A 23208-nucleotide genomic window follows, 5' to 3' on the forward strand; every position below is an offset into this window, starting at 1 on the left:
AAAAAAATTTATAAAAGTCTGCATAAATATTTACATTTTTTTAACATATATGTATATCATTTACTGTAAAACCATTCACCATCCACTTTTGGATGAAGGCCTCTTCAACACACTTTCATTCGTCTCTGTTTTGGGCAACTCTCCAAAGCGCAAACATATAGAATCGTACGGCACGGCATGCCTATGTAGACTTCAGCTGTGAATGCGCGTGTCTTCATGTCATTGTTAAATCGTACTATCTTATTATTTCGACAAATGTCTCCTACATTTCTTCAAATATGTGAATCACTGTTATCGATCGCTGTCAAACAAGGATAAAATATCAGCGAAAAAACTCCAGGAGGTGAATTTTCGCATGCATCGCCATGGCATAGATTAAGCGTGCTGGCGTTTTTTTTTACATGTGCAAAAACCACTCTGGTGTCTGCGTCCTCATTCATCTCATCGCGAACATTTTTCCATGTTCTGAATTCCATATATCTAATTTGTAAAAAAAATCTTTATCCTGAAATTAATCTTGAAAATCATTCAGTCGGTCATTTTATTTTTTCTCCGATTATTTCTATTTCTGAATGTAGTCTTTTATATCTTTTAATCACCCGAGCTTTCAGAAAGGCCATTCATGTTTGAAATATTTTAAATAAAAAATGCAATTTTTAAAATGTATTACACATTGATGGTGACATATTGACGGTGACATTCAACATTACACATTGACGGTGACATTCAACGATAAAGTTTTGCAATCGCTGAACGAAATCACGGTGTTTATCCTAGCGAGCCATGTGCAGCATGCGAAAATGTGCAATTTTCGCACCGCGGCTATAAATAGTTGACGACACCTTAAAGCTTACGGCTTTAGGCGAAAGCTCGATTGAATTTCGAAATATATAATATGTATTATATCATATACGAAATGCATCGAAGGCATGAAGCGCATCAAATGCGCCGTTTGCGATACCGTTAAAATGTGCACTCACTTTGAAATGGGTCGCGATTCTCAAACTCTACTTCTGCAATGTGCATCTCTAGATTTATGCTCGATGGACCGCTTTTGCAATTCAAATGCCAGGCATTGCTCGGGGTGTGTGTCGTGTAAATATTATAAATCGTATAGTAATTAGAGGTATTGATAAGATAAACACTCATAGAAGTGGTTTAAGTCTGGCGCCGTTATAAACAATGACTTTCAGATACTAAATCAATGATTTTGTAATGTCTATGTACACAGTTTTATGTATTTGTAAAAGTCGGCTTAAGTACCAGGCGTTGCTTCGGGTGTAATTTAGTATGTAAATAAATCGTATAGTAATTAGAAGAATTGATAGCAAACATTACAATGGTGGTTTAAATTGACGCTATTATAAACAATGACTTTCGTTATCTATTTCTTTCGAAATTTTATTTACACGATTTCAATATCATAAATGAATATTTAGATACACATTTTATTTTATTATTTTTATTTTTTACATATAATTTTTACATATAATTACAAACAAGGCAGCATTTTATTATTACATAAATCACTGTATTTCAAGAAGCTGAAGAACATAAAATAACAATTAATTATTTAATTAATTTAAGAATTAATCCATTGAGACATCTATGGATTTAGATTTTGTACATAATTTTTACAAATTATACACACAATAAATACAGAAGATTTGTAACAACAGGAAAGATGACTTTTTGTCAATTTTGAGGAACCGTTTCAACAATGATCAGCTAAAATTGACAAACTCCGATACGAAACGATCGATTTGGAGTCACAAATACCCCCAAATCTAACCAGCAGTATGGCGGATCGAACCCACTGATCACTCGGTGCTAAACATACACCCTACCATTAAGCCATGCTGCTGGCTAAAATATATGAAATGATGATTAATTACTTAAACAATCATTAAAGTTAGAAGTATGACATTATCTATATATTTTTTTAATACAAACATACGCGATTCGAAACGAGATCGTTACAAAAATGTAACGAACAGCGATTGCTATATCTTTCTAACATGTGTGAATGTCCATTAGCCCTATCTATTCGCATTTTCAACTCAGAAGTTTCACCTCTATACATTCACCAGATTTTTTTTTAAATAAAATAAAAAATTACTTAATCTAGGTAATTATCAACTTTTCAAAAATTTTTGAATACTCCAATGTACAATTAATAGCACGTATTAACGCGTTTCATCAAAATTAAATAACACATGATGTTTTACGATAAAACAATCAAACGAATACTTTCCCAATTGAGTCTGGATTGTTTCTCGAGTGCCGAAACTTGAATCGTTGCCGCAAAACTTTACAAATTAAACATGTAACGAATCTTTACATTCTTCATTAGAGGCTCGGTCGTTCAAGACAATTCAATGGTCTTCTTTGGTTCGAAGCATGTGAACCTATGGGTTGTACGCTGCGTGAACCATTTTTGCTTCCCCCAATGAACTACATACTATATTCCCCCCCTTTCGAAGAATAAACGGATGTATGGATTTTGACAGATCCAAATGCAGCGTCGTTCCACTATGCACGCGTTTTTTTACTGCTCAAAATGTTACGGTTTTCATCTGCCGTTTAAATCCAATGCATCGTGGGTGCATAGTGGGCATTTAACACCCCCCTGGCAGTTTGAGTGATTGTCGCATTATTATGATGTACTCAAACTGCCAAAAGTGTAAACGTACCATGTGTACGCACACGTACTCACGCAAACAAAGCCGCTCCCCCTCTCTCCCCTCCCCTTTTTTAATGCAGAAAATCAATAATCAACACCATCCTCCCCCCATAGTTCATGGGTTGCTGACTGTTGAGAAAAGGGGTGTCGTGCTCCGAATGCTGCTACAAATGACATACATTATCCAAATAACGAAGGTCACTCGAATATGTGTATGTTGTATTTAGCCAATGTCGTTTTATCTCCACTGTCGTGTCGTAATGATTGTGAAACTCCTTGGGAGAGCACTTAGAATTGCTAGATATTTTTCATTAAGTAATATGTATAGCATAAATTGTTACTTTATTTTAATATAATATTTATCTTAATAGTTTCATTTTCTTCTTCTGCAATAGTTGGAAAATAGAAAAAGAAGGCACTAAGTTTGGATTGAATCGGGTCAGTTAAAATCAACAATAGACGATATCCAAATGTTGCCAGTATATATAGAAAAAAATGTTGAGATAATTTGGTGAATATTTTGAACCATAATCCTAATTTTTTTTTGTTAATAAAAAGGTATATTGGACTTTGTTGTTTTTAGATTCAAAATTTGACTGAATCCAAATTAGCTCCTAGTAAATATCAATAGCTCATTTTAGCATGGTTGATTCGAAATTTGACTTCATCCTGCTGTAAGGACCAGAAATTGATTCTGAAACGTGCATTCAAAGATTCTTGTGTTTATTGAATTAATAAAACTTTTCAATTTTATTAACAATTTTGAGTATTTATATTTACAAATTCAGATGACAATTTTAAGTCATCCGAGTTTTCGATTAATTCCTGAGATGGATTCATAATAAAAAATGGGTACAATTTAGCAGTAATTTATAGCAGCAGCATTTGAAAAAATAACTTTACTAATTATTTTATTCGTAGTATGAAATAAAATAAAGTAAAAAATTTTCGATGATTTAACAATTGAAAGTGCGCAATTAAAGTTATAATTGAAAAACTCCCATGAAATGCTTACGATAAATGCGCATTTAAATTTTCCCCATGGAAAATTAATATCTTTTAACCATTATCACCTTCTTCTGTCTTTTCTTCAAGGAAATGGAATCTTGCTAACGAGATACTCTTCTCAAGATAGAATTCGCGTGTTTCAAAAGTCACAAGTTTTGATTAGGAATAGAAGAGACATTTTCTACAATAGACATCTCTTGGGAGGGGCCTGTTATATTTTATAAATTCATTGATAAAAGTTGACATATTTTGATTAACTTCTACTTTTACTTCTAAGTTAGTATTTTTTATCGTGGCGAAGCTCGAAATGAAGTATGCATTAAAAATCTGAAAGACTATTCTCCTCTATTAAAAACCTAATTTCAAGTTGCGTGTATGAATTTTATGTTAAGTCCATATCGTGACTGCAATGGCGTGTCTGAAACGTCAAAAAAATATTAAGACGTTATCCTATGAGTTCTCCTATTACTTTATACCTTAAAAGTAGTACTTTTCAACCCTTTCACCTCTAAAAAAAACTCTTGCTTTAAAAAAAACTTCTTTTTTTTCCATTTTTCTTTCATTGTTCGACTTTTATCATTTCCAACGTTTCACATGTTTGCTCTTCGTGAATGCTTTTCATTTTTCTACTTTATACCCTATGCTTTTTTCTGTTGTTGATTTAACCCTTTCTCTCCCGCGTCGTATTTTCCTTTGTCGACCTGCATCAAAAGAGGAATTATATTTCATCTTTTATTTTTTCGGAATTGTATAACACCAATTCATAATGTGCAAGAGGACATTTTTTAAGAATTCTTATGTGTAGCTGGCTTTGTAAAGGAATGAAAGCCTTACATAGAATATTTGAGTTTGAAATTTCCGTGTATCAGCTCCTTTAGAACCCACTCTCAAAGTTTATCTCTAAATTTGACTGCTTAGGTCGTTTTAAACGCTGATTTGTAACTTATTTGTAGAGGCAGATACTTATTTCCCTCGCATCCTGATTAGATAGAGCTAGACGAGGGGATGAACGAAGGGAGGGTAGGGGAGGGTCTAAAAAGCACACAAACGACCCTATCGAGTTTGCCCCGCTTTTATGCATTTCATCCACCACCTTAATAGTCGGGTACCTACTATTACACTAACTTGAATCAATTTTACAGTATACAAGCTTGAACGTTTTACTCGACGAGTACTGGGGTAGGCGTAAAGCCCGAATTCGGAGAACAGTGCACGCTAAGATGGCGTCCAAGTACTGCAGCGAGTGAATTATGAATCCCCAGCGGGGTGTGAACAATGTAATCTCTCCTATTTACCCCAGTCTCCCCCCGTCGTTTTCTCGCGAGAGTGTTTTCTACAGAGGATAATGGAGAAACGGAGGACAAAGGTGTTGTCGTCTTGGTCGTCTGAGAGCTGAGCCTGTTGCTATCATGGGCAACGCTCACGGTGGAGCTGGCCACGCTGGCAACTACTCCAAGCACGATGGAAAAGGACGAAGGGCCAGAAGTTTGCCCACCTCGCCGGAAGTCAGGAGGTACTTGGGTAGATAGTGCATTAGCTCACGCAACCCGGGGTTGAAATCTCGTACCCACCCCACCCCCTAGGACCAGCGCCGAAATAAAATAAATTAGAGGGAGAAACCACTGTATTCATAAATCCATTACAAATTATGTCCCAGAGGGTGTACAGAGCAACCCAGCAGTAAAAAATGTATTGTTGTAGAAAAACTGAGCTATGGTAGATCCAGTACAGCATTAGGGTTATACACAGTGGCGGCTCGTGGATAAGATATCTGGGGGTGCTGCGGTTGATTAAAAATAAAAAAAAATGTTTATTTGGATTATATTTTACTATTAACATAATATACTAACAAAAGTATTTCTTTCTTTTATATCCTTAATAATAACATCGCACATATTTTTGGCTTCTATTCGCTTTAAGAATCTCATATTTGTATAATGACATTAGTAAAACTTTTTAAGTTTTCTTTAATTGAAAATACATCGATATTACTAGATTGCATTTGGTTATAAATAATTTCTAGATGCGGCATTAACTTGTGAAAAAGTTCTGACTAAAATAAAAAATTGTATTCAGTAAATTGGTAGAATCTGTTATTGTTTTATCAGTATTTTCGGAAGAATATTTAAGTTCTTGAAAACATTGGCTCAGCTTCTCTTGATTTTGATACCATCTTAAATACTTAAAGTGACGTGTAGAAAGGTAGAAAGTGTAAGAGGTGTAGAAGAAAAGACAAAAGGTGCAGAAGAAATGAGGAAAAGTGAGGAGCGTGTCGAGTGCAACAAGAAATGTGTATAGTAACTGTTGGGAGTGCAGTACGGACCAAGCTTCTGGCTGCCCCCGCGCCCCTCCTTCGCCCAATCGGTATATTCCATCCAAAACCGTACTGCACAAAATCATAAACGATGCCTCACTTTCTGATATTAGTACCGCGATGTATGATCATTATTGGATGTATCGGTGTGCGGGCGAGCTTAATACACGCTTAAATAATATTGATATTTTCATATAATATACATACACTTGTGTATATAATAATATTAAATTTTTCTCAATTTCCTTGGGGGTGCTGCAGTACCGCAGTGCGTATGGACGAGCCGCCACTGGTTATACATACATATGTATGTACATAGGTACACACTACGTATAGTGCCCCATCTCAAAATTAAGGGATTTTTGATTTTGGGATGGGGCACTCCATATAGGATTTTTTCTGTCGATGTAGACTTTTCCAAATCAAACATACATAGAACATCATTCTTGGATGTTCAAACTATATATTTTGAACAATTGAAAATGTCATAAAACGGCTTAAATTAGAAATGCTTGGATCTGCAAATTTAGGTAAACAAAAACAAATCTCGAAGTTCAGGTTTCCGACAAGAATCATTGAAGACTTTCTAACCAGTTGATCTTTGGCCTTAATAGCGTATGTACATAGTGTCCTTTGAACCGAGATAAGCCTGAATCGTTTATTGTGTGCATGTGTTCTAAATCATATAATAAGAATTATTAACTACTTATACGCTTAAAATTAAAGTGGACACGAATACTTTAAATCAAATTTGTTACGTTCAAACTGCTACTTAAATATCAATTGACTCACCTACTTATTCCATATTATCGCTCGTTAAACATGATCATACGGTCTTTGATAGTATTACCAGACACGAACGAAGTAATTTTTTCATAATTCAAGTGCAATCTGCATCAAGTACATAACAATGTATGCAGTTCGAAATAAAGTTATTTCTGGACATTTAATAGCGTTTTCATACGCTACATGTGCAGGACAACGTCGTGTTAAACACCAAGATCAAGGTATCGACACACCGTACTTTCGATTTTACGAGCCAGCGTTGACGAGCAAAGCTTTTATACGCGCATCTGGTACGAAAACGCTCACGCAGTACTCTCGTGTAATATAGTCACAGATTATTTCCTGGGTCTTACATCGCAACGAAAGGACTTTGCTAGCTATTCAGACAGCACGACGTATTGTTTTGATCACAGTTTCGCACTTTTCGCTCGTTGGAAATAACTCAATTGTACAGCCGCGTAGGATATCCACAGTTAATCAGTGGCTTATTATCGCTCTGCAGAACCCGTCCGCCCTCAAAAGGGATACCCACTCTGCTGGAGCTGGAGACCTCGACGAGACAATCCGGTTCTGCCGATACGACCACGCCTCGTGTGTAGCAAGTTGCATTTTGAGCGTGTTGCAATTCTCCCAAAGCGGCGACAATAACTAATCGCCACCATTATGCACCAACCCTACAATTAAATTTTAAAGATCTACCACAACGCATACAAACGCTCGTTAAGTAGTTTCTTTTCGTTTTTCTTCGTATACCCATCTCAGACCCATCTAAATCTTCCCCAACAACGGTGGTCTTAAGCCTGGGACATGATTTATGCGTCGTAGGGTTTATTTTTGGAAAGTCCGCGTGTCCGGAACGTGTCCGGTCAGTAGTCGAACCCTCCCCGGTGAACTTGCGTGGGAGTGACACCCACCATTAATCTACAAACAGTCTCGCAAGTTCCAGTTTGATCAGCTCCTCTTTTGATACACTCCTTGTACGTTTTGTCTACCATTTGCAATTTTCTCCTCGTATGATTAACCGTGACTTTCTCCATTTACAGACAGACCAGCAAGTCTGCAGCGGCAGCAGGAACGGCCATCCCACTTCCGAGAAGAGCGAGACCATTGCCGCCCACGCCTGGTAAGAAAAAGACAAGCCCAACAATCAAGCTTTCAAATCACACGGAATGAATGCATGTATGCACGGAGAGAATGTTTGTCTTTCGTAGCAACTAAATGAATAAATTACAGGTAGTACATATAGGTAGTAAGATACACCTCAGCTGGGTCGTCGGCGATGTCGATATACCATTTACATCTCCGGTGTGTTGTATTATATATTATACATACCAGAAGGTATCCTCCTATGCATAGGAAATAACAGACTCCATTAAAGATCTTGGTATTTCGAATGCAATTCCTATTCTTCTGGGTGTGATGAGGAAAGCAGCTGCTACAATGGTCGTATTTTTAAAATTCAGTACTGCGTGTATCGAAATGGTTCGTTAGTGGCATTTTTTCTTTGTCACGTTAAGGAAAATTTCTATAATCATTTCGTCAAGAATTATTTTACATAGAATGACCTGCTCCTAGTTGAAAGCATGCTAAATCAGACTCAAATAATATCTGCTCATAGCTGTATGTAAACATATGTATATGTTACAGTTGCAGTGTATCTTTAAGTTGTTATATATTTTGACTAGTTGGAATATTTTCCATCTAACCTGGGTACCATCTACCGCTATAGTTGAAGTGTATTTTCAGTTGTAATATATTTTGATTGGTCAAAATATATTCCATCCAACTTCCTACCAACTACCGTTATAGTTAACGTGTATTTTCAGTTGTAATAAATTTTGACTAGTTGGAATATATCCGTCTAAACCACGTAAGTTGATTCATATGGCGAATTACATTCCAACTGGTCAAAGTATATTACAACTTAAAATACAGTTGAACTATAAGTTGGTACCAGGTAAAATGGCGAGGTTAGGTTTTCGTGAAAACATATCTCAACTATTAAATTAAGTTGGAAAGTCACATTTTTGTTTTGAACACATTCTTAGAGATATCATAATACAGTACTCATTACCTTTATTCGTAATACCTAGCAAATATGAATGCATTATTGAATTCTAAAGCATTCGTAAAAACATCAGAGCTGTCAAAACTCAACTGTTATATCACAACTGGCGCACATTGTTGAAAGTGTATTTAAGCTTGTAGAGCTGTAATTTACTAGTTGAATCGTATTCGAATATGTATGACCTAAAACGCCATTTGTAATATATTACAACTGAAAATACACTTCGACTGTATCATACATATACATCATATGTGACATTCAACTACAGCAGTGGTGCTGGAGTCACTAATACACACAAATAACACCAATTTTGAATTTAAGTCTGCAATAAGTCAAGTTATTCATATATTTTCTCTGGCTGGCCTTTGTTTGTCAATAACTAGCATCCGCGCCAGAGTCTCATGGGTTCCGGTGTTTGCTTGAAACTCCATATATTCCTATTATTACATTATACACACTTTTATATTACATACATACATCATTGATATTAGTGTGATACATCACAACCAACCACCATCCATCTTTTGATGAACCCCACGCTGTCCTCCCTCATTTTTATTCCCTTCCCAGTATCTTACGGATTAGTACCGTATATCCTTCGACTTCATAAGTAAGTAAGTATACAATACATCAAACGAAATATTATATGTTATGCATTAGATTAATCAAAACACAACATGGTCTCGACATTTTACTTTCCCAGCTCGCAGCAACTCGTTAACAATAAAGGTCAATAGAATCGCATGCACTCGTGCAGTTATCGACGTGTTTACACTGCACCGGCAACATTCATAACTCTCTATCTTTGGATTTGGATTATATTTTGTATATTTGTATGTGTGTGAAATTTTGCACATTTCACCCAGTGATTCGATTCGCCACATCTGCAGACGGAATGGCTCCACTTCAATATGATTTATCACGAAGGACTCGTCCTCTGAACGGTCTGTTTCAATTCGCCAGATTGAATTACACCCCCTCGCCTCGTCAACGATAAAAATAAGTTTAATAAAACAGCGATTGTTTCTGCTTCATATCAAATTATACATGTGAGATGATGTGGCTGGAGAAGTATGATATTCCATTTATATAATTTAACTATAATTAGGTCGCTCTGAGTGAAGATGCTTTCATAACCAGAATTGGAATGCTTCATTTTTTATGTGTATGTATTTTTGATTGAAGGCTTCTGTGTGAATGTCCTGGTTTCAATTTATTATAAATGTCTTTCCATTACTATATCATACTAAGGTACAAATTATTCTTACATTTATTTGAGAGACCTTTTAGTTCTTAAGCAAATATTCTATCGAATATAATAACACTGTAAATAATAATCCTGCTCTAAGGAACAAAAGTTGAATTTAGACATTCGTGTGAAAATTTAGACATTTAATATGTTTGTAAAATGTCTATTTATAATCGATAATTTCTAGATTCTCTTGAATGATCAATATGTTGTAAGAATTTGTTAATTTTCTTCTTCTTTTCTTTTAACATCCTCATACAAAATTTTTCAAACCTGGAGACTCCCCCCTAATATAATCCCAATTTTATCTGACGTATTTATTCAATCGCATTAAAATTATACCCCTTACTTATTCTTTTTCCTCTCCAGAAAAGAATATGAGTAACTACTCAAGTACTACCCTTCCTAAAACCCTTCACTTCATTGCAAACAGTGAAATTGTTAGTGACAAGAACAAACGTTCGCGGACAAAACGCTCACCGACCTAATGTGCCCGGTGGGAGATTCACTTTTTGGACTGTTCACGACTAAAATGTTCTCAGGAAATAACGTTCACGGAGAGTGCGCTCAAAGATAAACGTTCACTCGAAGGAACATTCACGCAAAAAACCGAACACGCGACAAAATGTTCACCTACGTTTCATCGAATTTTTAAACGTCCTTTTTTTTCGCAAAAAATTTGGTTTTTTTTACGTATGACCGTTTTGTGGGTGTTCTTTTTGTCCGTGTACGTTATTTCATGTGAAAATTTTATCCGTGAACGTTCTGACTCGTGAACCTTCTATCGGGTACATTATGTCGGTAAGCGCTTTGCCTGTGAACGGTTGTTTGCAGAACCAAAATTGTTTATCACAGTAAAGCAGCAATGTTAGCAGCAGTTAAGATTGAGATGGAAATCAATTATTTTTGAAAATACAATAGATATTATTAAGGACTTTAATTTTAAGATTTTTATTTGCTCTTCTCAAATTGGCTTCCATGTTAATATTGTATATTTGTACGACGAAATCCTATTAAAATATGCTCTGCTATCATCAAATCAATCTAAACTCACCCAGTTTGCATACAATAGCACTCTCCCTTTTCAAACCCGTCACTATTGTCATAACTAGAACGTCCTTCACCCTTTTAGGTGACACCTCCAGGTTGGGTTTTGCTATTTGCTTTCGCAAGCGTTGCAGTCACATCTGATCGGCATATTAATCAGTAGCAATTGTACGCGAGCAGGATAAATCGCGACTGACCGATCGTCAAATCCTTCCCGGCCAGTAGCCAGCGGGCATTTCTGCAAGGATCACGTTCCCTTCTAACTCGCGCCGTTCGCACTTTGAATTCAGCTATAATTTTTAATAGAACTATTAATCGCGAAATTTTAACTGACATCGTTAAAATATTAATCGGCGCATTGTTGTACACATTTGCAATTCTATCGGCAGTAAAATATTCAGTCTACACTTGTATGCAGTGTTTGAGTTCGTTTCCTACGCCTACGGGAGCGAATTCCAAGACTATTTTACATTTCCTAGCTTACTTTTTAAGGATTGCATTTTTTATACACCTACTGCAGATGTTATAATATAAAATGCTAGTCAAAGTTTGAATTTAATTTAAAAAATGAGTGCTGCAATTGATACATCTGCAGCTTCTGGGTACTTTAAAATCTCCTCCCTAATTCGATTATATGTTTGTTTATGTTTTACTGTTTTTTTTCCAAGTTTTATATTCTGGATGTGACAAAAAGGAATAACACTTTTAAGTCATTGAAAACTTTGAATCAGAGTTGTTGAAAATAGCATTAACCATATGTGCCGATGATGCATCATATTCGAGATAAACTATCCATTTTCCTTGTTGAATTTATTAATTTTTTTCGATTTCTTTCTCTACATATCAAGTTTTTGTCCTTCTGATAGACTGTTGATGTCACATTTTTTTTCACATCCTAGCATTTGTTATGTAAATGTTGCGTGTTATTGTATAGTTATATTTCTGTTATGCGACACAATGATAATAAAAAGACAATGGGTCTGAAGCTGTCCCTCTTGGCTTATGTCTATTGATATTTCCGGTAGTTCATCATCGCGGTGAATTAACAATGACCCACACAGCACGGGCTGAGATGAAAAGAACGATGCGAAAGTCGTGATGGAGATTATTAAATAATCAGAGGAGATTGTGCAACGACTGCAAATTTTTATCTTTGAATTACAGGCAGCAAAGGGGGCAGCACGGTGTCGGGGAGTTCCAGTCGATCCAACAGTCCCATAGGTCAGCAAACTCCACTAGTATCTTCACCGCGAATTCTATCGTCTCAACACCAAGTTCAAATCAACAACCATGGGTATGTAACATATTGGTTTTTTTTTTTTCTTCAATCCTAACTATTTTTTTTATTTTTCTTCAATCTAACATTCGAGAACCCAAAGTCTTAATGCTTTCATACTACTGGAACTTGCTCTCATCATAACTGCTTTTTCCAGCCCTTTCTGGCTCATCTTCCTGGTCTTCTACCTTCTTATTATGTCATTCAATTCATGAGACATTATTTTTTATCAAAAAATTTAATAATTAGAAGCTCAAATTTCGGAATATTAAAATTTTCTATACTAATGGTCTCAATTCGATTAACTTTTTTATTTTAGATCGCGTCCTAACTCATCTCTGCTAACCCCAGGAAGCAAAATACCATCGAGTCCTTACAGTGCTCAACCAGCTTCTCCAGGGCCGCCTGCTCCTCCACCACATCAGCAAAATGCACCCACAAAGCATTCAATGTTGGACAAGTTGAAATTATTCAAAGACAAATCTTCAACGGAAAGACAACACAAAAATAGTCCAACCATATCAAAACGCACTAGTTCTTCCAGTGGCTTCTCGTCAGCTAAAAGCGAACGATCCGATTCGAGCTTGAGCTTGAACGAAAGCCACAATGTTTCGCATATCAAAGGACCAAATTGTATAGTAAAGCAAGCCCCACAAACAGACATATCCAAAGACAATCAGAAAACTTCGAACAAAAGCCTCAAATCTAAGTTGATAGCCTCCAAACAACAGAAGGAGGCGTCGATGGTCGGTAAGCCCCAAAAAGCGGAAAAGGCATCAAAAAATAGTCCAAAACTACAAATGAGGGATAAAGAATCGAAACTGGCTCCTCCAAAGACCAACTCTAAATCTGCGGAGGATAGTTTGAAAGCGTCGAAAATCTCCATGAAGCAAGATACGAAGATATCCAGATTAAGCGGCAGTCAGATGAAGTTGTATCCAGATCAAAGGATTCCTGCCGATCCGAATACTAACAAACTTTCACCGACCGATCCCAGATTAATACAGACTAGTATCCAATCGCCGAAAATAAATTCAAACTGTAACGGTCTTTCAAATTCCAATTCGAATAACTCTTTCGCTTCAAATCCGAACATGGCTCCTCAGTGCCCGGTCTCAACTGGAATTCCAAAACCTACTGCCGCCGTTAAAGGCACTTCGAAAATACCAAAAGACGATAAAAATAATATATCGCTTGTTAAATCAAATAGCAACGCATCTCAAATGAGTCCAAGTCAGAGTAATTCAACATTGATGACAAACTCAACTGGTTCCACAACACCTCTACCTTTCAATAGAGAGTTATCAAGTTTGACTAAAGAAAACTGCCAAAAGCAAACTTTGATAGTATCACCAATGCCAAATACCAATTCGGACTGTCAAATTTCATCAGCAGCTGGAGTCAATCCGGCAGTTTCATCTCAAATGTCTGAAAGTTCAAACTCAAACTCTACACACAGTGCTTCCACGGGTGCTCATTCTAACTCTAGTGACGGTAGTGTAATTTACAGACCTTCAAGTGAATCCGGATCTGAAATGGTCAAAATACGCCACAACCCAATCATACCCAACAGAAAAGTGGACGTGACAGCGCAGTTCATCACTGAAATGATACCTGAAAGTCAATTGAACGAGATCAAGAAGAAGATGTACGCTGAGGAGGATTCAATGAAAAGAAACCACATGAAGAGCATAGAAGAAGAGCGCAAGACGAAGAAATTAGAGAACGTAAGATCATGCGATAGTCCCATCCACAATAGGGAAAATTCCCTGGGGGAGGAAGATAATCCCTCTATGAATGTTTTACCGATGCGACCCCTGCTCAGAGGTTACAACAGCCATCTCACATTACCGGCAAGATCGTCTCCGTCTGTGGGAATGAAGAATGGAATCGTTCCAGGGTACCCTCATCATGCCAACACAGTGAAGGCCAACTTCGGAAGAGAAAACATGAACTCAAACTACCCACCGAGAAACGGACAATATGGTTTCACTTCTTCGGGCTCAGACTATTGTGATCTCGACATAGCAGCTGGGTACATGTCGGAGGGAGACTGCGTGCGGAGGTTGGGTTCTGTCGAAGCCGAGAGGGAAAGGGCCAGGGTCAGGGCTGGCGACATTCTAGACGGGTATATGTCAGAAGGTGGTGCTTCCTTGTACGCTCGCAGGGTCCAGAACTACCAGGGTCCACCTCCAGGACTCCATCACCAGTTCGACGACAGGTGAGATTTAAAATTTTATGGATTTTTCTTTGTAAGGGTTGGTTCTGGCGACCCTTCTTTGGGCAACCCCTATTTCATATAATATATCCTCCAAAAGCGTGCCCTTGAATAGTAATATCGAATTACTGCGGGGAAGACGCACTTTGAACAACATCAAATACACCCTTGCTCGCCTCTTTGTAAAAAAGTCAACCGTTCCGTTTCTAATTTAAACTCAATTTTATATGTATGTGTGAGAATATATCACATTATTTTTGCAAAGGCGGGTAATTTAACCGTTTTTTAAATACTGACATTCACAATTTCTTAATGTGTATTTCATGTTCTTTGTAATTCATTTTAATGTGAAATATTATAACTTTCGAGAAGCGAACAAATTTTTCCCAGGTTAGGACTTCACACGTAGTTCAAACTATTTAATATAAATATGTATCGCATATTCAAAGTTTGCATTTTGAATTTAAATCTTATTTGATTTTTATCCTATTTACCTACATATGTATGTATATACATACACGTGCATAAATCTGTACATATATTAAAAATAGTTTCGGTCAATATAAACAATTAGAATACATATATACATTTTGAAATTGACGGCTTGTAAATCTTATTATTAGTTTCTTCAGTTTTAGAAATAGTAATTTAGTTTTCAATAAGTTTTATATTCCAATACGTTTTTTTATGATTTTGTACAACTTGTCGTCCAACTTATCGAGGCGATTTACCGCTTGTAAACTGTATCAACATACGATATAATCGTACAAACTAATACATAATAGATAGTAAATCTTTGTGAGATTAAAAATATTAGTAAATAATAGACGAAGACCATTTTGAAAATTCTCTTATCGATTGTAAATATTTTAACTACGTTCTAGTTTCCTTTGATGCAGTCTTAAAATATATATTTTTATTCGATAAATGTCTGTCGAAAAATATTTTATTTAATCGACAAATTTACAAACAATGTTACATAATTATAAAATATATATAATAACAATATTGACGATGATTTTCAAGCAGTGATCAAGTCACTGCTGATTTCCCCAAGCAGGTATTTTGTTTGTTTTTGCCCCTTCAGCATAAATTAAATGTATCTTATTTTCAACTTTTCGAATACGAAAGATAATATAGACAGATTTAGTTAGAAAACAAACTTGTTTGCAATTTGCACACCTAATTCTTTTTCAATTTATTCCGTAAATTAGGTTCAACAGTTTTCCATTTTCTTCCCCTCTTGTTCCGGCAATTTTCCTTAATTTTCAAGCTTCAACGGCCTTTTTCTTTAATCTACTCTCGGCATTCATTTGTCAAAACGTCTATTGCATTTTATTTTTCGTACATCAAAAGAGATTTCGTCTCTTTGATTGAAACCCACCAGTTTTTCACATACATACATACATACATAAGAATACTTACAAAATAACAGAGTAAAGCTAATAAAAAGCTTGTAAAAAATACTCAGATCAGCTTTAAATAAAATCAGTATGAAATAAATTCACTTATATATGTACATTGTCTATTCTTCACTAAAACCATTTAGATGTGGTAGAAAAACTTTCCAAAGCAATTATTATTCACTCTAACTATACCTGTTGAGATCAGTATAATATTTGTACTTTCAAGTGTTTATCATAACATCGAAGTGAATATCGATATTCAATTTACTCTCTGGCAAGTTCCTGCGGGGTTTCACGTTAATTTATCTGTGCGGAAGTTTCTCGGGACTCTCCATGAAAGTTGCCCGCTAAACATCGTCAACCCTCCCAGAATCCCTTCGGCTAGGGATCGACCAGGATTTGGGTTGAGCCATATTGACTCTTTGCCTTGATATATCACCGCAATATTCGCATTCGATGCGATGAATTACGTGCATCAATGTGCATGCTATGAAAACCGGATGCAATGGGGGCTTTTTTGACCCCACTATGCACCCAACCTTCGACACCTATAAATTCTCAAAGAATATTTCGAAACACAGTCACCCTACGGCTACAACATGTTTCATGAGACATGAACTGAATCTATTCGTATTGTATACTACATTTTTGAAGTGTGGACTTTTGTGCGTCAAATTTGGCACGGAAGTAGTTTTGTGTCAACACACGCTACTCACCCGCATCGTTACAATCGCTGTCAAGAAATAATTTGAAAGCTTCACTTTTACATAGTACATTATCTCATATATCTTCAATGTCATCAAGGCCATCGCAATGAACTACAGACCTAATATATCATATGATAAATCAGATTTTAAGATTTTAATACCACATCCCGGAAAACGCCTTTGAAGGGATTCAATTTTTTGTGGGGATCAGTTACCATATGAATGTGTGATTACTAATCACACATACACATGGTAACTGATTCCCAAAAAATTATACCATTACATGTTTAAACCGGTTCCACAACGAAACGTCTATTGACAAAACGTCAGACGACACAGCATGCACGAAATGTTTACGAGACATAATGTTCATACACAAAGTGTTATTATTTTTATGATATTTTTTTACTATTTTTTCATTTGTATGTTACTATGTTTTTTGTCATATATGTACATATATGTGTCGTATGATTTACGGTATATTATTTTCATCGTTTTCTTTTGTTATTGTTTTTAATATTATATGATGTTTTGAAATGGGTTTTTACCTATAAATAAATTAAATGTCGATTAGACTAACTTATCTAATATTTATTTATTAATCTGTCAAAGGACGTGTATAGATCTTTGTCACCACCTTTGATGTAATTCTTGTACGCTTTTTTCGTGAAACAAAATCGTTTTTGAACGTGTGAATGTTTTGTGTATGAACATTATGTCCATTTTGTGTATGAATTTTGTCCGTGAACATTATGTCGCTTAATCATTTTTCCGTAATTATTCAGTCTCGTCTTCATTTTGTCGTTAGACGTTTTTAAACAATTGCGACGGCTTCAAACTTTTATGTCTGTCTACATATTTGTTTCATTCATTAATAAAATTTTAAATCATTCAATTAATATAATAATACCTACAAGCATGTCCCTTGGACCATTATATCGTGTGTTTAAAAATGAAACCGTCTTAACTATTATGTAAAATTCCGAGTCAAAATTGTGCTACAAAAAATTGATATAAGAAAGAATCCACAAATAAAAATGCATCTCAGAAGTGCAACGGTATAACATTACTATCTTGTGACAAACGACTTGTGTTTTGACAGCTGAAACTCACTGCTTACGTGATTTACGACCAGATGCGTCCATAATTCCATCGTTCCCGTGAAAAGAGACACTTGGGATTAAATAACGCCACGCTTTTTCAAAAATACCTGGACTAATCCCTTTCTCTTCGCATATATTTATTTAATTCGGTCCGAAAATATATACATATGGACTATTTTTTAGTGGACTATCACTTTTTTCTAGTTGCAAGCGACAGTTGATTAATTGCACGGAATTAGCTATGAGCATTATGAAACTTTGTGTATCACGAGACAAGAGACAAATTAGACTAATAATTCCAGGGACGAATTGGTTTCAATAAACTAATTTGACTTTCAATAGCCTCGTATTACGAAATGTACATAATCTTGTGGTGTGTGTGAGAGAGCTTTCGAGATATTCAACACGCATATATGTACGTGTCAACTATTAATACTATGATATATAACGTCTAGATATGTTTTAATTAGTTACACTAGATAGACACTAATTTGACGATGTATTTACACGTGTTAGTGCGTGTTGACCCAATAAATTTAGATGCTTTATATGTATAAATAGTCATATTAGATTTGTCATGGCAACACGCATTATTGCATGTTATGAAACTCAACCTACATTTTTTTGGTTTATGTTATCATTTAATTTCCTTTGCGGAAAACATATATCCAAATAGACACTATAGGTATATTTGAACAATTATAAACGATGTTATTCGTCTTCTAATTAGTTGTACAACTAATTTAGGTGATTTATCGCTCGAAGACTTTGCCAATAAGTAGTGTGATCTTAAATTCATCATTTATAGCCATTTACCATCCACTACTGGATGAAGGACTCTCCAGGAAGCTTTCATTCGTATCAATTTCTATGATTGTATTAACTAGTATGCATAAATAAGCAATTTTGATAATTTATTATAAAAGATAGTAAGAAATTCATGCTCACATCACATTTTAACACGCGTGTTATGTGTATAAATATGCACATAAGGCCAACATTTTTTCATTAAACATAAACATGAGTACTCAGGAAATTCACCACACGGAATGAAACTGGCATATTGATGCATAAATTCATAAATATTACATAATTTCAATGAATGAATTCTTTCACGTGGGTATTCATAATCATTACATATTCCTTGCACACTTTTATCGCTCGAAGCATCGTCCTTGAAGGAGTGATGCAATTTTGGTCACCCTAGCTGAAAATCGTGTTTAATTTCGCTGAAATATTGAGCAAATATATTATCGGGTACTTTTCCAAGTTGGAGCACGTGAAGCACATTAAATGCAACTGCTTCTAATTGAGTCAACAGTTGGTAGTCGAACGATCAACGAATATTTACATAAATTGTACGTACTAAATAAAAGCCCAACTCTGCCCAGACTATAATTTGTGTGAAATTCATACTCCTACAAATATTAGTTTGAAATTATACAAATGTTTAACTTACAATCTGCGAAACGTCATTTTATAATGACCACAGATAAATTTGCACGGTGCATCACAAATCAACCGACATTTATATTACAACACTTTCATAAACATGCCCAGGTGTTTCCTTTCTCAAACTTTTATTACATTTATCTGCATAAAATTTAACTACTTGTAAAAATAGAGCGTCTGTCTCCTCTCCCATTGTCTGGCACGCGTGATTTATCCACTCGGAAGCAACTAGCACAGATCAAAGTGCAAGTTTCTCGCATTCCAGCAGAATCATCATCTGAGAACGGAATTAATGGTGGCATCAATTCACCGAATTGATCGTTTGTTTGTTTTGTTCGCGTCGGTGCGATTAAATTATACAACTGGGGTAAAGAAGAGGAGGGGAAATTGTGTTCGAAAGTGGATTTCGGTGCGAAAATCCTCACTTTTCCCTGTCATCTGTCCCTCTTGCTCCGTTCGTCCAGATTCCTCGATGCTTCAGATCTTCAGTGCCTAGGGGTGAACGAAATCGATTTAAAGCACCTCCCCCTTACGTACTCCAGAACCCTCGAGGGTTTTCGCTGGAACTTGTGTACCCTGGCTTTGCCTATTTTTCGTTATGCTTTCTTGCATTGCATATGCGCTCTCCTCTCGATTACCCACAACTGTCTGAGATCGCATTACAACCGCATCAATCTACCCACAAGTGGAAATATCCCTACTTTTCCACCTCTCTATATCTGCATTTCCTCTCCCCCTTTCTCTCTAATTTAAAAAAAAATGTACCATTAGATACATAATATGAGGTGTTCCACAAATTCATGTACGAACATAAACACTAAATAAATAAGAATATTATATACGGGTGATTATTCTCACAACTTCATAACGTATGTCCTGATGGCAGCATTATCTATCAACTATGAATTACATACATAGACATATTTTATTACATACATTTCTATCATAGTTGGCATGATAGGAATTACCCCAAGGCAACACTCATATAATTTAATTATTTTGTAGTATTAACAATTATATAAATAATATAATAGATAAATCGATGGATAATCAACAAAAATTTTTGATACAGCAAATTTTGTGAGAAATACATTATGTAAGTAGCATTTTATAAGAATCAACAAATTTGATATGCTAATAATTCGAATTTGCGAGAAACTGAGGAGGAGGATACTGATTTATTAGATCCGCCAAAACAATTAAGCCAGATAAATCGGAAATTCAAGCAGGAAACGGTCGGTCTGTGTTTTAATAACCACCAATATCTCGCCAGCAGCGTATTTAGCCAGAACTTGTACTCACGACCTCTCTACTGGTAAGCAAGAGCTCTTCCAGTGAGCTACATTGGGACTCAATGTAGTACTATTAACGGAATACTGTCATAATAAATATAATTATGAATACTAGATTTTGAGCTAAAGATTACTTAAGTTAAAAATCTGTAAAAACTGTGCAAGTTTTTAAACGCTTAAATCTCATAATCGAGAGGAAATCAACGAAATTCATTGTCATATTCGAATTTAATTGGTCAATTCAATTAATTTAGTAAAGATTGATTTGTTAGGTAAATAAAAAAACGTGATTTTTTGTTGCTCAGTGAAATTTTTGGTAATTGGATTATTAGTCACATTGCGATCGCCCAAAAGACAATTTTTGCCATGAAAATCGCGAATACGGAATATTTCTCGAGTTCTCGTTAGTATGATAGTTATCGTTAGTATGATAGTTATCTTTAGTATGATGGACTTTTCGGCTGCCAGATGTTCCGTTATAGAGATTTTAGAGACTTTAGCGCGAGAGCTTTGTGACCAGTAATCACCTAACCGAAATTTTTATGTCCTATCAGCAAGGACAAATTTATTATGGGTATTTTTATAAATCTTCTATCACATTTTACATAAACCCTGAAATGCATCCCCAAGTCAATCAAAAAGCTTTCAAAAGCCTTAAATTTTCCATTGAAAAATTGTTTGTTGTATACGAATTCTAAAACGGATTTCCACCCTTCCAGTGAAAATGCGGGCTTTCAGTCAGGTGAACGAGTCCTTTTCGCGGTTAAACGAAGGGATAAGCTCGCATAATGTGAATTTATCGCCAACGCTCTTTCCCGGCGGGTTGCGCGCACGATTTGCGGCACGTGGAAATTTACATACGCAATCTTGGCGTACGCCACCATGAGTCCCAAAGGCCATCATACACACTACATCTAACCTTCCCCTTCAATATTCACTCGTCATATGGCGACAATCGTATCTGCATTTTAGTTATGAAAGGACCAATCTTAAAGGGATCGAATAATATTTGGAACATCCTTCTTTTTTTTTTTATTATTTCAATATCTTCGTATCTGTTGATTGATATATGATTTGCTACTTAACAACTTGGACTAAATTGAGTTTCATCATTACACATAATTTCCCTGCCAACCTGCAGTCATCATCATCATCATCATTTACAACCGTACATCATTACAGGCCTCCCAACATGCTTACATTCTACATACATACATATACCATTCGAGCACTCGTCTTATTTACCTTTCGTCCAATTTTTAGCTACTACTAGATTGCCATATCAATTCATTCACTGTTTCACCCATTTAAATCCCGGTGGCCTTTTCGGCATGAACTCTAAATTGATGAAGACTCGAAAAATAAACTCGGGAGAGTGTCGGAAAATGAATTCATGGAAGAAACCGACGAAACCGTCTAGAATCTCACGCATACACGCGTGCTTGTTCCGTATTATGTTCTCTTGGTACGAGTTCATTTTTCGAGTCTTCGTCAATTCAAGAGCTTGTGCAGTAAGGTGGACCCCTAAATTTCCCATCTCTTCTCGTTCCAACGTCCTCAACGTTCCATACTTTTTTAGTGCATTGGACTTTGTTTAAAATTCGATGCTTCGAGTTAGTTCCAGGGAAAAAATATCTATGAGACACTTCATTGTATGCTTAAACATAATAATGAAACAACTGCGTTTAAATCGAATATCTAGGCTATGCATTTAAAAATAATTTTATAAATAATTGCAGCATTCGGGTTTGTTTGTTACAAACCCAAACAGCTACTAACAAATTATCTGTCTTTTGTCAGCACATTAAGACTAGGGTTTTCCTTTTCCTCTCCATCTTTCCACATTTCAAAACTGCCAATTACATATGTATTTCTCCAAGTATATTAACGAGTTTGATCTTAATAGAGTGTGCTGTAAAAATAACAAATATATATATATATATATATATATATATATATATATATATATATATATATATATATATATATATATATATATATATAAATATTTTGTTTTTCAGTAAAAGTTTATACCAAATCAAATCTCAAAATTTTATCATAAAAGTGGCACAGCACGAATTTTTATCTTAGGTCCCCTTATTTCCGAGTCATAGACGTATATGGCCTACTGAGCGCTACAACGAGGGTCGCCTCGGGTGCGAAAGGGGTCGCTTTTAGGACGAAAACGGAAATGCGATGAGAATAAATGGAATTGATACAAACATACCCCTCCAAATTGTGTTCATTATAATAAAAAAAAGTTAAAAATGGCGACAGAAATATCAGCATAAGTGCATTTTTTTCACGCTCGGACACAACATTGCTCTGACCATCTGTTTCCGAGACCACGAGTGTCTATTCGTGCAGATGGGTGTACTTTGTGGGCTTCCATTGAACGAGCACGAAAAAATCTGTCGAAATTAATATTGAAAAATATATTGTATTAAAACGAGTGACGTGTTTTCAATAGGTGTGTTAATTTTATTTACATCATATACAATCGGAGCAGATCGGATATAAAACTTCAATTTATCGTCTACGAAATTAATTGTTATTTTATTATTACTATTATTATTATTCAACTGTGCATTCGAAATTG

At 35.6% G+C, this 23208-nt stretch overlaps 1 protein-coding gene across 1 annotated transcript in view; it reads left to right on the forward strand.

Annotated features, from left to right (window-relative positions):
- The window catches only part of sick (sickie), a 148330-nt gene that overhangs the window by 70047 nt on the left and 55075 nt on the right, over positions 1-23208 (forward strand). The window contains exons 5-7 of the mRNA XM_077431128.1: positions 7835-7914; positions 12320-12449; positions 12751-14652. Coding sequence (XP_077287254.1) covers positions 7835-7914; positions 12320-12449; positions 12751-14652 — 2112 coding nt within the window. The remainder of the gene's footprint in view (positions 1-7834; positions 7915-12319; positions 12450-12750; positions 14653-23208) is intronic.

Source organism: Arctopsyche grandis, chromosome 5 (assembly GCF_051622035.1).
Source record: "Arctopsyche grandis isolate Sample6627 chromosome 5, ASM5162203v2, whole genome shotgun sequence".
In the NCBI taxonomy this organism is placed as follows: domain Eukaryota; kingdom Metazoa; phylum Arthropoda; class Insecta; order Trichoptera; family Hydropsychidae; genus Arctopsyche; species Arctopsyche grandis.